Source organism: Lissotriton vulgaris, chromosome 10, assembly GCF_964263255.1.
Source record: "Lissotriton vulgaris chromosome 10, aLisVul1.2, whole genome shotgun sequence".
Taxonomy (NCBI): Eukaryota; Metazoa; Chordata; class Amphibia; order Caudata; family Salamandridae; genus Lissotriton; species Lissotriton vulgaris.
Window position 1 is genome coordinate 49,495,608 of NC_141698.1, and position 17,273 is coordinate 49,512,880.

At 45.6% G+C, this 17,273-nt stretch overlaps 2 protein-coding genes across 2 annotated transcripts in view; one reads left to right on the forward strand and one right to left on the reverse strand.

The window, feature by feature from the left end:
* TIMP1 (TIMP metallopeptidase inhibitor 1) overlaps positions 1 to 5,772 on the forward strand; it is a 24,040-nt gene extending 18,268 nt beyond the window's left edge. The window contains exons 3-6 of the mRNA XM_086940426.1: positions 69 to 166; positions 913 to 1,030; positions 1,979 to 2,100; positions 4,261 to 5,772. Of these exons, the coding sequence (XP_086796552.1) occupies positions 69 to 166; positions 913 to 1,030; positions 1,979 to 2,100; positions 4,261 to 4,458 (536 nt within the window). The 3' untranslated portion in view covers positions 4,459 to 5,772. The remainder of the gene's footprint in view (positions 1 to 68; positions 167 to 912; positions 1,031 to 1,978; positions 2,101 to 4,260) is intronic.
* Positions 1 to 17,273, reverse strand: part of SYN1 (synapsin I) — a 452,931-nt gene that overhangs the window by 269,488 nt on the left and 166,170 nt on the right. Inside the window, exons 3-5 of the mRNA XM_086939718.1 lie at positions 15,434 to 15,525; positions 12,243 to 12,399; positions 8,982 to 9,071 (exon numbers count right to left, since the gene is read on the reverse strand). Of these exons, the coding sequence (XP_086795844.1) occupies positions 8,982 to 9,071; positions 12,243 to 12,399; positions 15,434 to 15,525 (339 nt within the window). The remainder of the gene's footprint in view (positions 1 to 8,981; positions 9,072 to 12,242; positions 12,400 to 15,433; positions 15,526 to 17,273) is intronic.

Consider the following 17,273-nt stretch of genomic DNA (forward strand, 5'->3'; position numbering starts at 1 on the left):
CACAGGTTACTTATGCACTCGCCCTGTTCTTACCACTCGCTGTGCTGAACTCTGGTTTTCCTCCGCAGTGGTTCGTGGGAGAATTGTCGGTATTGAGAAGATGAAGAGGGAGAACAGCACAGACGAGGAGCCCAGCTTTCTGCGTCTCCAGATCAAAGTCAGCAAGGTACGGTCCCCTGTCCACGCCTGGCCGTCCCGTGTAAATGTCCATGGTGTGAGGCAGGGCGCTCCCATGCTCTGTTGGCCATTGCAGCCGTGGTTCCCGGCCTATCCCAGGACAAGCTCCCTCAACTTCAGTCATCTGGCACTTTCGTTGTGGTGCCCTGCCCTTGGCCCCATTCGGAGCCCGAAAGTGCCACCAACCGCACCATCTCCCCATGAACATCTCTCCTACACAGCTCCCACCATACAACACCTCTCCTGGAGCTCCGCATCTTCAGCATTCCAACTCCTTCTCATCATACCCACTGCCTACAATAAGGAACAACTGAGCAGATCCCTTCCGATAAGTGCTCTTACACCTCCCGGCCACACCTAATGCGGTCAATAAGAACAGACCATGCAGACACCTCTCAAGGAGCACCTCCACGCCATTTGAGATGTTTAGCAGAGCGCCGCACGTTCAGCGGTCCTATGCTACTCCTACCGTATCCAACTTCTAGTAGAGGAACATACTCAGCGAGCTGTCCATGGTCTGCGCTCTGACACTTCTCCATCAATAATCGCTGCCCGTGATCATAGACTCTTCCCGCCCACATCTGCCTTGTTTCAAGAGCCCAAAGAGGTGCGCGCCCCACCCTCCACAGACATTATCCCTGCAGCCCTTCAGGTGGCTTTTTGTGAAGCACTTGCAAACTCATGGATCATGGTGTCCTCCACCTTCTAATGTGTCCTCTTACCCCCCCCCCACAGGTCTTCAAAGGATATGATCTGAAGCCAGAACTGGAGTACCTCTACACCCCTATCCACGAGAGCCTCTGTGGGTACACCCATCCTTCCAACAACAAGAGCGAGGAGTTCCTCTTCTCAGGTGGGTTGCGCCCTTCTCGCCTACCCAGCCAGTGTGTGCCCTTCAAGTCCACATAGGTGTGGGCCGAGGTGTCTGGAAGCCTAGTGGAAGAGCCTTAAGATGCATGGGCCCAGGCAACTGATTGGTCGAGAGTGTGATTGGCAAAGAATGCTCCCGCCTCCAGGTTGATCTGCTGGAACGCAGCAAATTATGTCTGAATATTTTGCATAAATAATGTGCCAAGTCCATCTGTCAGGTTCATAAATCTCAAAAACACCTACACATGTTGTCCATATGAAAGTGAGGCTGACCAAGCAGGAACAGGGGTGGGGGAGGGGTTAATTTCCGGTGTCTTGCAGTGCACCTCCGCTTTAGAGGGTATGCAGGAGTCTTTTTCTGGTCAGCAGCTTCTCACTTGGTGAAGGAACTCCAGGGTAAATTATGAAGTCGACCTATCTATAATGTTATCTACAAGCAAAAGGCATCACATGTCTGATTTAACTTGCTGTCTTTTTGTCCCATGGGTGTTGACGCAGTTATATTTAGACAGGCGTATATATGTGTATGCGTGTGTATATATGTATATGTATATATATATATATATATATATATATTTAAAGAAGTTTTGTGTGTGTATATCTATCTCAAAGACCACATAAATTCTCCGCACTCACGTTACGTGAACAGAGAACCGAGAGCCACGAACCACTGGAAATGTTGGCACTTAATCTTGTCCTAGATCACATTATACACACACACACACACATACATATATATATAATTGCATTTTCAGGAGGTACCACAAGTTTTTTTTCTGTGACGTTTGTCCCCACCCCTAAAAATTACTTCTGCAGATCCCAGTAACTGTTGATCGGACCGAGGGACGTGTGTTGTGTTTATAGGTGTAGTGTACCAGTGAATAAACAACATGTCAGGGCTCATACTAACTGTGCCCCCTCTTCTCTGCAGGCCACATCGTGAATGATATGGTGATGATCTCAGTGTGTGGCTTTAACTCACCCGTAAGCAAGCTCACACCCAGCCAGAAGCGAGGACTGACTCATATCTACAAAACCGGCTGCGGCTGTGAGGTAAGTCACGCCTCTTCCTTAGCACACAGGCTGCGCTGTCACAAGGCTTTTGCAAGATATTTTAGCACCATTCATATTTATTTTTGTTCCCCTTTACAACATTTCTTGAAGTTTGTTCTAGAGCTGGATGTATATATTTTTAAATAGCTAACGGCTTGCTGAAAATGTTGGTGGTGCATTTGGAATCCCCCCCTTAAGGGAGTAAATGTGGGCGTGTTATAGAGTCTGGGGTGGTATGCACCTGTTACAACGCATTTTTTACAACGCACTACCACTACAACGCAGGCATTACAACGCATACCATTACAACGCATTGCGCTGGGGGGCGCTCTAGGATAAGAGGTAAGTTTAATTTACTATCCAACACCTTCCCTAGGGTCCACGGGGACTGGAGTTAGAATAGTAAATTATACTTACCACTATCCAGCACCCCAAAGCGCTATGCGTTGTAATGGTATGCGTTGTGAATACCGCGTTGTAATGGTATGCGGAGTAAAAGTATGCGTTGTAACGTCATACATCCTTCTGGGGTGATGGGGAGGCAGGACTGTTAGCTTTATTAATTCTTTCTTTGATTCTCTTGCTCTCCCATTTCCATAATTTTCTCCTTCATTGTTCCTCCTTCCTCTTTTCGTTCTACTACCTCCCTTTTCTTTCTTCCTTTCACTCATCAAAGCTTTCTTTTGTGCTCCCTATCTACCGCCATCTCATCCATTCTCTTTTGCCTATGTTGTTCTTTTCATCTCCCCACTTCTCTCAATAGTCTCTGCCCTGTGTGTGTGTTTTTGTGGGTGAGCTTCACCCCTATCCTGAGTACTCTTTGCAGTGAGTGGACTTGAGTGCAGCACCAACATATTGCCATTCCAGCCAGATAGCACTGTTCGGCCTTGCATCACAAGGTTACAGCACGCTACACACAACCACCTGCAGTCTAGACCATGTAGGACGTTGACCACCAAAACTTAGCCCCTTCACTGCGGCGGCTATTCCGCCGCAGTGCTAAGGGGGCGGGGCGGAAGAGCGGCGGGCGCATGCTGGTGACGGAACCGCTCCGTCACCAGCGTCGGTTGCGCTGTGCTTATGACAGAGCGGTTCCGTCATGGCCCCGCCCGCTCAATAGAACGCTCATCGCAGGCGCGGAATTCGCGCCGCGCATGAGCGGCGGGCGGGCCATGACTGAACCGCTCCGTCATCAGCACAGTGCCACTGCAGCTGATGACGGAGTGGTTCCGTCATCCGCACGGAAGAGGTTAGAACCTTTGCATAAGTAGTTTTTCCAGCATAAGGGTTAAGATATTGCATTCATAAATCCCCAGCTAAGTTTTCAGACTTCCAAGGCATGGGAGTCGGCCCACAGTGCCCTTGTTTGTGCTGCTTTGCCGCAGTTTCCGTGCAAAATTGCTAGTCTATGCCAGACTGCTTGGGAAGTGCCAGTGCTACAGTCTGGGCTCCTCCTCGTCCCAATAGGATAATCTAGTGGCTAGATGTTGACCGGCTTCTGCACTATTCCTTCATCTGAGGCAGCATGTTTAGAAGGTGGAGCATAAAAAGAGCTGCCATTGCTCTCACCAAGAGGCAAAGGTGTTGGCTCTTGGGCAGTGGCTGGGCACTTCATTGGTGAGCCCTGACACAATTTAAGGAGTACAAATTAGATTTTGTCAAACATCTTGAATCCAGGACTGAGTGACCAGACGAACAAGAGAATGTAGGAGTCCTAGAGTTTAACAGCTTGTGAATTTTATCTTTTGAACATTACAGATGGTGCTCGTTTGGTTGCATAGTATCCATCGAGAGCAATTACTTTTATTTTCCGCCTCCCACCCACTCCTAGCAATACCCTTTCATGTTACTGGTCATTTTTTCCTTTGGATTCTATTCCTGCAGTCTTTGTTTAAGCCTATGGTCCTTTGACCTTTGGGTGACCTGTCTCCTATTAGGTTGCATGTTCTAAGACCTGACACTGGGTTCTCTGAAGACTGGGGGTGGTCTTCAGTAAATGTAAACTATTTTGGGAGACATCATAGCTCATGCGAGCAATTGGCTTTACTGTCGCTTTAGCGCGGCGCAAAGATGCCTAGGATGGAGATCAGGGTACCAGTGCCATTTGACATTGCTTAGTTTTTAATCTCACTAATGCCATATTTCTCGGTTTCTCCCTAGATTGTTCCCTGCAATGGACCATGTGCGGTCACCAAGTCCAACCAGTGCCTCTGGACTGATGCCTTGATGTCGCGCAGCTGGGTGGCCCACCAGGCACTGCATCTGGCCTGCACTGAAAAGAGCAGCGGCAACTGTGTCTGGGAGTCCATGAAGTCGAGAGCTGTTGCCGCCCCCTTCTTCAAAGCCAGCCGGATCTAAGCCATCTAGGTTATGCTATCTAACCAACCCCCTGGGCAGTGAGGGGGTAGGATGTGTGACTGAAACATCTGTAAAAAGGACCAAATTCCTGAACAAGTCTTATGGGCAATAGTGTCCAGAGACTCGTCCCATCTGTTCCAACCGCCTGCCCCAAGAGCATAGCATATTGCTGTCTTTAATGCTATGGAACCAGGACAGAAATATGTCTGCATACCACTAAAATTTGGAAATCTAGAGGAGAGAGCGTAAGATGGAGGGAGTTTGTCTTGCAAATTAAAAGTCAGCATTTTTAAGACCACTGTAGAAAGTCAGATGCAATCTTTGTGTTTTTCTGGATTCTCCTTTGCAGTATTCCATTTCCATGAGCCCTTGGTCTTCTGGTCGGGCTAAGGGCGCGGAAAGTCCTATTTGGTTCCCTGCTCATACTGAAGCATGCAATTCACCTCAACTATGCTGTCCCTATGGTCTAAAACCATTGGGGGCGACTGGTTCGAAACTCAAAAGAGGGGATGAAATAACTAAATTAGAAATTTGAAGAAACCAGTCTTTGGCCCTCCGTGCACTTCTTTTTCTAACTTTTTCTCCGAAAATAGATAAACCGCCCTGAAACTAACCAATACCCCCCTGCATTAAATGTACCATTCAACTCTTCTATGCCCTGCATGACTCTCGAGCGAGTCTTGGGGATCCAGGCAGGGGTGGATAGTCGGTGGTAACATTTCTTCGACAAATTGCTTACTATTCTGCACTATCAGCTCTGTATTTTTGGATTTAAAGCTACCTGAATTATGAGTCTAGCTCGTTCTGAGTAAGGCCTGTAAACATTTCCCAAGACCATGCATCTTTTGGTTCAAAGGTCATTCGATAAGTACCATATCACACAGCGGAGTGCCTCCCTCGTGTGCAGTGCTGTGTACTACAGAGACACAGCTACTCCAGCTATCCTAATGGACATGTCTTTCTGTCGTAGGAATATTCAAATGCAGCCAGTGCACCCGTAGTCAAGGCGCTTTACCTCCACTACTGTTTCTGAACACGACTGTTACAAGTAAAAAAAAAAAAATGACTGAACAGGCGACACTGCACTTCTATTAATGTAGCATCTTCTACCTTTGACAAGATGTTGAACAGTCTTCGTGTCATTTGCACAATGTATCCAACATACACTTGTAATAAGTGTGTTCTGGAGTTTTAGTGGCGCTGTGTTAGCAATGGTGCCTTGTGCAGCACTACCCAGCATCTTTCATTTTTTGTTTGTATTTTGATTTGACCTGTAAGACTGTTTTTATATAGATTAAAGATTATATTTATGAATTGCTTCCTGTTTTTTTGTTTCACTCTGTCGATGACTGCGATGGTCCACCACATTCGCTTTAATGAAGGCCGCACGAACGATTGCACTAGATGAATTTATAGGAAATGTAAAATATGAACACAGTAGAAAATGTAAAAAAACAAAAACGTAGAGCAAAAAACACAGAGCACAGCTCTCAGCTGTACGTAGCAAAAGAACCGTGTAGGCCCAACTTTTCTACTGATCAGAAAAAGTTGAAGAGTTCACTTGAACACAATGAAATAAGTAACTTGAAAAGGATGCAGTTAAAGGCCAACTTCTGTTTAGCAATCTTGAAGGTTTTATAGCTTTAGCACACCGGTTCAATGGTGTGCACTTTGTGCTTCCAAACAGATTGTAACTTGGTTAGACAATGGGTGCAGACAATCTAATTCACTTAGAACACACAGAGGTCTTAGGAGCACAATGATAAACACACACTCCACTGAAATTATATTTATCACAAATATACAAGCACTGGCGAACAAAGAATGGCTAAGTTTAAGCATTGTCTGAAACTGCAAGGATAGGTATTGAGGCTAAATTCCAGGGTCACATGTGACTTCATGTTTCTTAGGATCAGTATGTATTATTCTGTAACTGATGAAATGATCTACTTTTGTAACCCTCATTCTTTTAACTGTGTATAAAAGTAGCTGTTTGATGTATCAAACTGAGACCTTTCTGCCTGCCTGTGTGAGGAGGGTCCGTCTCCCTGTCGCAACAGTAAAGAGCTGTCTTTACATTGCCAAAGAGGAGTGTGTGCCTTTTCATTTGTTAAAGGTTTTTAGGTCACCCTGCAACATGAGGGAGGGGGTGTGACTGGCACATTCGCTTTGGTGAAGGCATCACAAGCGGCCCCACTGTACGATCGAGGGGTTTAAACAACAACCAGGTTCTAATCGCAAGTCTTTCAGTGAAGTTAAAGCTGAGGGTGTGTCGTGGTGGAGGCTGACCAACATCCGCGGCAGTGTCCTATATTGTTTGACCTATTCTGGGGTCTAGGACCCCACTATTGTGATTTACTTCATTTTTATGCTGCGTCTTGGCCCCGCTGCTTGTCTGAGCAGAAGGATCACAGAGGGGTTCATTGGCTGGCTCTACAGGAGTGGTCGGTCTCTAGAGTGTGTATTGAACCCACGGCAGGTGGGCTTCTTCGTGTCACAGATGCTTGCCGCATCACTTAACTGAGGTTTGGGATTTAGACCAAAAGCATTTGGCCAACATACAGACTGCAAAAATGCAAGCGATTCTCCAGTGTAAATAAACTTCAAATTACACGCTACTCGCTAAACAAATAACAATGAAATAAATGCAAAAAAAATGGAACATGGCCTTCAGTATCGGAGTTTTCGTTAGGTGCACTGGCAGGTGTTTATATATTTTTTTTTTTATAAATCTTGTTTGCTTGCCACGCATCCTGTGTGCACTTGGCAAATATTCTCGTCAATGACAAATCCTGGTTTTGAACCTTCTGAGGACACCTGGTTTGCATCATAGACCATGTTTCAGGGAGGGGGGGTCGAAGCTGGAGACACCCAAGTCAAATCTCCGCAATAGTCTTGGCAGCTTTTTTTGTAGGTCCACCAAACCGCTCCAGCCTTCACCTCAACCTTACATCCTCTCCTTTTAAGGTTTCATTTTTGCACTTACTCCTATTTTCCGTGCCTAGCGCTCTCTCTTACTCGAGGCTCTTTTCTAATGGAGCCTTTCTCCTCTTCAACAATTGCTTTGTCTCCTTGCTAACCTCTTAGCTTTTGCCTCTGCAGTGTTTGGCTTTCGCCTAGTCCTTCCTCTTCTGCCTTAGCCCTTTCAGCCTAATACACTATGTTCCCTTTTGTCTCCAGGACCTGTAATGTGTGACACTACTTCTTCTCCCATCTTTACTCCCTGGTCAATCACACTTTTACAGGTGGTGCTTGTTTTGTTTCTTTATCGTCTGTTGTTTGACTCTGGCTCCGGTCTACTTTCTAGCCAGTGTTGGCCTGAAGTCAATACTATGAGTTTGTCTTATGATTTTAAAAATCTTACAGCTTTCTTTCCTGTCCCCAGCTTCCCCCCTTCTTTATTTCTTCAATAAACTCAAACTTAAAAAAATCCTACAGCTCAATTGCTCCTCAGACCTGTTCAACCAGCAAAGCAATTCCTAGCCGGTTCCGCTCTCTTACCTAGCAAAAAGTCTACTTCTACTAAGGGTGGCTATGGGGCGATCTAGTTTCCAGCTTTGACACCTAGGGTCATATTTACAAGCCCCTGTCCATCGGAGAGTCACTTTTTGTGACGCTCCGGTAGCATAGCGGCATTTCCCATATTTACAAAGTGGTGCTAAGCCACTTAACGTGGCCACCTTGTAAATATGCCCCTTTCAGCCGCAGTCCTCTGCAGCAAAGGGACGTGCAATGAGCGTTGCTGTGGGTGTTGCACCGCAGCACCATTGCTTTTTGATGCTACCCCCAGATTTACAGGGCTCTGGCAGTGACAAGAACTAAGGCCAGGGAATACCTAGTCTTACTCTGGCGATACGAGGAGAAATTATTAATTTCTCCTTGTTTTTTTGCTCTGTGTGCTGCATTCTGCGCCACACATAGAAAGAGCAAATCACTGTTATTGATTGATATATATATATATACACACACAGAGAATGGCTACATCACAATAAATCAACTTTTGCGCTTTTCAGGGTGTTCGTAAACCACTTGGGGTTAATTTTCCATCTTGGAATCATGCCGCCTCATATGTCCCTGTTGAACCTGTAGTCTTGGAGAGTTTAGCTTCACTACATCTCTGTTGGACCTGTGGGTTCCTTGGCCTAATATGTTCTAGCTTCACTACGTCTCTGGGGAACTTGTGGTTCCTTAGCCTAGGAGAGTCTAGCTTCACTATATCTCTGTTGTACCTGTGGGTTCCTTAGCGTAGCTTCACTGCGTCTCTGTTGAACCTGTGGGTTACGTAGCCTAGGAGAGTTTAGCTTCACTAATTCTCTGTTGGTCCTGTGGGTTCCTTAGCCTAGGGGATTCTAGCTTCACTAAATTTCTGGTGAACCTGTAGGTTCTTTAGCATAGGTGAGTCTAGCTGTATATGTCCCTGTTGAGCCGGTGTATCTTCCTAGCCTGAATCTGGGTGTCGCTGCAGATGTCAGTGTGGCACTGTGTATATGTTACGGATCCCTTAGAGTACAGAGCGGACTCACCATCTCCTTGTAGTTGGGGTAATAGGTCTGTTCGATGAGCGGAAACTCCTCTGGTCCCAGCTTCTTCTGCAGACGCACCATCTGGGAGAACTGGGGTGAGTACCATGGGGGAGAGGGGGAGAGGGGGAGAGAGAGAGAGAGAGAGAGAGAGAGAGAGAGAGAGAGAGAGAGAGAGAGAGAATAACAAAGGTCAGATGGCATTGGTTTACATCTTGTCACATGGCTAGTCCCTTACAACATGAAAACATCATGTCCAATGAGATCACCCGTTTCAAATAGGGAACTATAGATACAGTGTGTGAGTACTGTCTAGTATATACAACTAAATACATACAATAAATAATAGTCCTATATCACTCTACTGCACTGTCAGTGATTCCCACCTCATACATATGTATGCGTCCATACAGTGAGTAATCTTTCATGTGGCACTGTATACATAATGAGGTATTAATCTGTCATATATGGAATCTTACACACCTTGATCACTCACTAAGTACATACAGTGACCAATCATTCTGCCTCATATATGGGACTGCACACACAGTGAAGGATCATTGTCTTGTATGGAAACATATACAGGAAGTGAGCATTGTGTCTCCTATAAGGAACTATAGGCACCGAAATGGAACTTTCTGACACATATATCGAACTAGATGTACTCCATAAGTAATCCCTGTCTCTTCCATGAAACTATATGAACACTGAGTAATCACTTCGTTTCATATATGGACCTAAGTATATAATGAGTAGTCAGTCCATCTCATGTGGAACTGTACTACTATATGCACAGTGAGTGAAAACTGTCTCTAACATGGAACTATATATACAAGGTGTTATCACTCCATCTCCTATACGGAACAATATACACACTGGCTTATCACTCCATCTCCTATATGGAACTATGGGTCAGATGTATCAAAAGATCATTTTGCGACTCTCAAATAGTGATTTTTACTGAATTGCTATTGGGAAGCCGAAAAAGCTATGTATGTATGTAGGAATCGCAAAATATTCTGCGATTCCTTAACATTACCTAATAGCGATTCGGTAAATAGTGAATCGCTATTAGGTAATATGACTCCATTCGTTCCTATGGGCCTACAGGCCCATAGGTGTGAATGGTTTGGTTTTGCATTGGCTAGTTTTCGATTACCTAGTTGGTAATCGCAAATTGGCGAATGCAAAGCCAAGGGTGCCCGGGGGCCTAAAGCCCCCCTGAAGCACCCCCAAAAAATGAAAGTGGGCACATGTAAAGCATGCCTAGGGGCACGTGTGAGCTACATGGTACTTTGAAAAATAGATTTTTATGCATTTTTCTAAATTTACACATGGTTACCATCACCTTGAAGTTGATGGTAATTAGCGTTCCCTAAATGCACAGTTCTCATTTAGGAAAGGCTTCTTACATGTGCATTAGGGATTCGCAAAGTGCAATTTCCCTATTTGCATTCGCAATTTAGGTAATCACAAAAAATTGCGATTACCTAAATTGCAAACACAAAGCCTTCCATACATAATGAAAGGCTTTTTTGCATTCGCAAACAGCTGAATTTTGCGATTCTAACAGTTACCAAATGCAAAATACTTTCATACATATGGTCCTATATAACGACTCTGTCTTGTATTTGAAATTATACACATGTTAGGTAATCACTGGTGGGAGTCTTATCCTTGAACTCTCTCCCTATTACTCTCTGGAGAGGGAGGATGGACGTTTCCCGCCCAAAAACTCCCTCCTAATCACAGTCCTGTTGGGTTGGGTGGAGTAACCCTGCCATTCAGCTCCCTGATGGGGATGGAGGGACAGCCACACCCTCACTGCCCAGGGAGGGGGTTGGTGGAGAGGCCCCACCTTCACCTGTACTGCCCGGGGTGCCAATACTTACTGCTTTTCGTCCTCTTCTTTGAACCCAGCTGAAGAGTATGACCTCTCCTGTCTTTACACTCCTGGGCCCTCATCCAACACTCTTTAATTTTATAACTTTTCTCATGGTGTATTTTGGCACCGGCCGCGTAACTCCTTGTACATATCTCTGGCAAAGACCGTTCCTAAATACAGTTATTAAATGTCATGAAACAATTGTCCACTTCTCTGGAACCATAAACGCAGGAAGCTACACGTGGACTACACTGGCCTTTATGTGGAAATCTATTCACAGGAGCACATCTTTGTTATGCCCCAGAGAGGGACCGCTAACTCACTGAGATGATGCTGTAAAGAGAGTGAGTTACCTCGCTCTCCTTTTTGTAGACACCTAGCCGGTAAACTCTACTCTATTGTCCTATATTGGAATGCATGCACTGGGAGTCCCCATACAGCTCTTTATATGCAACTAAATAGTCAATGAGTGACCACACAGTGAAGTCCATCGTGGGGCTTTGTAATCCGCATGTGATCGTAAAGTCCCTTAGAGAAACCTATAGCCAGCGAGCAATTGTACAGTGTTTAATGTGAATCTATATTTCCTTAACCGCTTAACTGTGGCGGCAATTCTGCCGCGGTGTGGCGGTTTAGCGGAGTGGGCGGGGTCGTGTTGGCCAACGGACGGACGTGCGCAGCACTACGAAGGTAGTGCGAGCGACGGCCGTTGGCCGACAGAAGCATGCAAGGGGTTAACAATCATGCATGCCCTCATATTGACCATGAGCGATTGATCAGCCCTTTAAGACCCCTCTATACTACGACCATGCTTGTTTCACCATCTTAATGAGAGACTGAACTTGCGTTGAGTGATTTCTTGCTGCTTCAAGATGATCCATGGACCTTGAGTGATTGGACGGTGCTTTATGACCCCTTTATACTAAGACTATGCTTTTATACCTATATGTTCCATACACATTCAATATTCGTTTAGACTTAATGGTCCCTCGACACTGACTTAGCTTGACTTCTCATTCCTATGATGAACTGTACTTGCAGAGAATGATCGTGTGCACCGGAAGAAAGTGAAGACCATACGGTCTTTTACGTCTCACTACACTGACATTGTTCCCCCGCCCACTGCTAGCCTCTGGATCTTTTATATTGTAAAGAGCTGCATTCTATGGAATAAACCCAAAAAGTGCTAAACCTCTTGCCAACGCCTTGACGGTTGTGGTCCACTCAGTACTATGTGTGTCATTTCACATGTCTAACACTGACCAGTGAGCTCCGCAAAGGCCACCGAGCAATGATAGGTCACAGTCCCAACTCTCCCACCAACACCACCCCGTAATACCCCATAATCTCCCCTTGTTCATTCCCTCTGAGCCACTTACCACCCAGGGCTTGTCGCAGAAGTTATAGACAGAGTGCAGGGAGTTGACGCTGGGGATGCCGGCATACTGCAGCCCGATCACGATGTTACGATAGTCCCCATTCTTGGCCATGCTGAAGGCGTGCTGGCGAATCATAACAAAGTCCGGCTTGAGGGATCTAAGAAGGAATGGAGGAGAACTGTATGAAGACCCTCTCAATTCTGGAGATGTACATCAATGAACGATACAGCAAGAGCTTCGACAACACGTAACACAACAGAAGACTGCACTGACGGGGGACGGTGGGGCAGAAGGAGGAGACCGGCTTCTCAAATATAGGATACACTAGATGTGTATTATGTAGGTTATTGGCTCCCTGGGTACTTCATTCTTTCATGGTGTACTAAGCAAGACCCATGGCTCCTTTAGCATGTAATACTTTCAAGGTGTTCTAGGTAAGACCAATGGCTCCTTCGCTACATAATACTTTCAAGGTATATTAAGCAAGACCAATAGCTCCCTCGGCACGCTATACTTTCAAGGTGTGCTAACTGAGACCAGTGGATCCTTCGGTAGATAAAACTTTCCATGGGTACTAAGTGAATGATTGGCTTTTTGAGTAATTGATACTTTTCAGGTGTAAAACCATTGGCTCCTTGGGTACCTGATTCTTTCGAGGTGTGCGAAGTAAGGCTAGATGCTTATTCAGCTTTAAATGCTGCTTAGACATACAATATATGGCCATAATCTCATTCGGCACTTGACAGGTTATAGGTGTACTAAGGAAGCTCATTTGCTGATTAACCCCTTCGATGCTGATGACGGCCCCCAGCCATCATGCATCTCGGTGCTCGTGTGCTGATGATGGCTGGGGGCCGTCATGAGCCCGCCCACTTCGAAAAACGCCGCACAGGCGCAGAATCGCGGCCGCACCCAAGGGGTTAATACTTGATATTTTCCAGAGTACTCAGTAAGGTCATTGACTTGTTCGTACTTGGTCCTGAACACTGTTCTTAGTAAGATCTGTAGCTCATTGGATACTTGGCACTTTCCAGGTCTACTTTGTAAGGCCATTGGCTTGCTGGATTCTTGAATCTTTTCAGGTTTGGTAAGTAATCCCTAAGTTACTTGGGTACCTGGTATATTGTGGGTATATTGAGTAAGGCCATAGGCTGGCTGGCTATTTGATCGGTATAAGATTTACAAAGTAAGCACATTGGGACAAAGGGAACTTGGAAGCACCTTCTTTTACTTTACACCCCTCAATTCCTTGTATCCAGTGTTCAAACAAGAGAACTGGTTTGCCAGACTCTGACAATGTACAACAAACAGTGCTGTTTTAGTGTTGGAGTTGGAATAAAGTGAGACCAGATTAAATTATCGGATGGATCATATTTGCATGGTTTCTGTTGAACCAGTTTAACACATAAAATGCACATGGAATTGAATTGAATGTATGCTGCCCAGGCATATGTACTACTCAGGAATGATGGATTGTTACTGCTCATGTTGAGTCACTCAGCATGTTTAAACTTATTATTAAAAGGGGGAAGGGGATGGTGGTGTGTACAGGTGGTTAAGAACTTTTAAGTTTATGAACATGGTATAATCAAGGTACTGAAGGGCAGGGCCCTTTGTTTACACCAAGCTTATCAAGCACTTTGTTTCTATGCACTTGGTGTAGTACAACGTGGGAAGGTCAAGACGATTTGGGCCCGATCTACAGTTGGGTGGACAGGGTCTGATGGCGTGACCTGCCCTACAAACCCTTGATCCGCCCACCTCCGGTAGAGACGAGCAAACCATATGTATTTCACTAGTGGAGCTCCGGTTGACTGCGTTGATGGAATATTTCCTCTGACCGAGTATGGGCAATTAGAGGAAGGTCATTAGGTTTCCTGCCCTATTACTATGGACAGTGTCAAGGTTTTTTTTCTGTCCATCACCGCTGTGACGCAGTTCCTTTCAATCTACAGGGATGACTGCTGGGGTGACGGTCATCTTTAAACTTGGTGGACCGTTGTCCGTCAGTGTGGCAGAGTTAATGTCCTACACCACCCTGATGGATCGTACTCCATTCTCGAACTCTTAAATTAGGCCCAGGGTATGTATGAACTTGGCACAGTACAAGAGCAGAAGGGCAAAATCAATTATTTGGTTGAACTTGGCACAGTCCAAGATGGCATAGGCACCTTCTACTCGCCACAGTTGTACCAGAAACATTTTTCTTGTTGGGCTACTTAAATCTCTGAAGCAAATTGCAAACTGCTATATATGACCCCTCCCAAGGGCTCCCTGCTGGCAGTGCTGCAGTTGGAGGGGTTTGCTGTTGGTTCATGCTACTACGAATGGAACTCAACGAGGCTTGGGTACAGTGGACTTTGTTTGGGGGTGTCTGGTTTGGCCAACATTTGAGAGATGTGCGCAGGCGAAAGGCAACCTCATATGTTTATTAGACATGGTGGTTAGGATATGGGTCTCTTGGCCAAAATAGCATTGTTTCACCCACTTGAACCCATCGCAATGGGGGCCAGTGCAATGTTTGATGACAATTGACTGCCCTTGATTTGGGAGTGGAGAGTGTGAGCACTGTTCGGGTTCCATAAGTCGGAATACCAGGACACACTGGGATAAAAGAACTAAAGCGTAGGGTGCACCAAACTCCAGTGGTATGTTCATAAAACATGACACTTCAAGCACATTATTTTTTGTTAATTTAGAGCTGAACACTGTTAGTTCATTGAAAGTTACCCACAATTTGGGTTGATTAAGTAATTAGGTACTGAGAAGATAAGGTGGTGTGCCCAGGATCACACAGTATTTGTTAAGAAGAGAAGCCCAGATTAGACCTATGGGCTCCAGGTTCTCCAAAGAAGTTGAATATATATGTTCATGAACTCTTCATATTTGAATTAATCACAATCTGTTAGTCGCTTCACATCCAGGCTCAGCGAACACAGCTTACGCGTGGGATGGAGTCCCTCCTTCACTGAACCATCCTTACTTTGGCATAAGGCGTCCCTTCCAACAAGAAAGCTGCTGGGTGGCCTCCATCAACAGGAGCAGATGACTCGGGAAGGGGAGAGTGGATCAACTTAAAACAATTATTATTTTGTTGTTCACTATAATTTCATCTGTTTCTTTCTTTCCTGACTTCCCTACTAATACTGTGAGTCCTAAGCCCCCAAATTCCATCCAGCTGAGAAACTTACCTCACTGCCTTCACCCCATTCCTCATCACCTCCATGTCCACTGAGAAGTTGCCGTTGGCGTGGGCCACCAGGTTGACATCCGCAAAGTCCACCTTCAAAGAGAAACAGTCAAGAGAGGAGAGTGAAAAAGGTGCAGGAGGAGGGAGGTGTTCGATCAGTTGCTGAGGAACATAGGACTGGACAGTGAACGGCGTCAAGGAAGGCGGGTGTGATCAGCAGGGACTGAGTGTCAATGGGGCACTGGCCTGGACTGGGAAAGGCCACCCTTACAGAAGTGGCCTCTTGGGTGCAGATAGGGACTCAGCAGCTTTTACTCTACAATAGGTTTGGGAAAAGTGTGTATTTGTGGAAGTTTGGTGCGGTTGAGGGGATGTGTGTTGCATGGTGTGCAATGGACTTCCGTGCCCTAGTCAACTGTCTTTAGATCTGTGAAAGGATGGAATAGAAGGATATTTGTTGTCACATAGGAGAGTAGAAGTGTGGGATTGTGCTGAGTGTGGCTGTAGCACGGTAAGGTAAAGGGAATGTATAAAGAAAGGGAGTTTCCGTTGGGTAGCTCGTTGGATCGGGTTATTTTGGTAGGGTCGGTTACCCTCAAGTGCGGTACTGCTTATGAATGGGTGAATTGAATATGGAAGAAAGAGATGAGAAAACTGAACAAAATTGTGAAGGGACATGATATTGGGATGAGTTGGTCAGTAGAGGGTCCACTGGGAGGTATTCCCCTGAGGTCACTAGGCTAAGGATGTTGCTGACCCACAAAAGACAGACAGACTCGCAAAACCCCCTTTCAATAGCAGATGAACATCAGACTTACTAGGGTTTTCCAAGATCGCTTATATTTCATCACAATTTTTAAAGGGCTTATTCTGCATTGTAGTAAACTGATGAGCACTTTTGTGGCACACGTACTGTGGTGTATCTCCCGTGGCAGGACAATCGAATGGAGCATGCTATAACCCTTCAGCGATATAACAGGGTAATAGTATACAGCTGTATATTCTGTGGGCAGTATTAAGAGAAGCACAACCTCTGGAACGCCATTTTATTGAATGGCAAATAGTTTAAAGCAATGCCAATGGCACAACATTGTGTAAATTTTGGTGTGTTATACAGCACAAACCTGGCTAGGAAGCAACAGAGCGCTGTACCCTACACGGGGAGTGAGGTTGGGAGACGAGAGAGGATTACACAAATACATTTGACATCTTTAGGCACAGGGAGATGAAGTGGTCCCCTCGGAACCTCAAGATGTAGAGCCAATCACTGACACTGGGAATTGAACCTCGGCCCCAAACTTCCAGAGTCAGCAGCTCTAGCTAATAAGCCACATCTCTATCTCCTCCCTCGCATGCTGCATGCATCTTATTCTGGGCTCAATATAGGGAGATGTAATGCTTTGTGTGCTGCTGCGAGGGCCATACATACAGCTCTACCCACTTTTATACTAATACACAGGCCTTCTCATGCTGCTATGGGGGGTTATCAAGGTCTCTGCAGTGTTGTAAGTCAGAATATCGAGCACAAACATATTCTACTTTCAAAGGATCATAGCCAGAATATCAGCTGCCAAAATATCATCCAGGTAAATGCAGATTTACAATTCTTACCTTTACATCTACATATTTTTTTTATATATAGCATGACCTAGGCCATAGGGCATTCAAGCAGTTTACAATAGAACTGAGCCTGGGCGGTGAACTCTGCTCCGTTCGCGGAGTTTGCAGATTTGTCCGCACTCCGTGCTATGCAGAGCACGCAGAGTTCCGAAAAACTCAGCTCCACATAGCAGAGCGGAGTTTTTTACTTGCGCTCGCTAACATAAAGTTGTCGAGCGCAA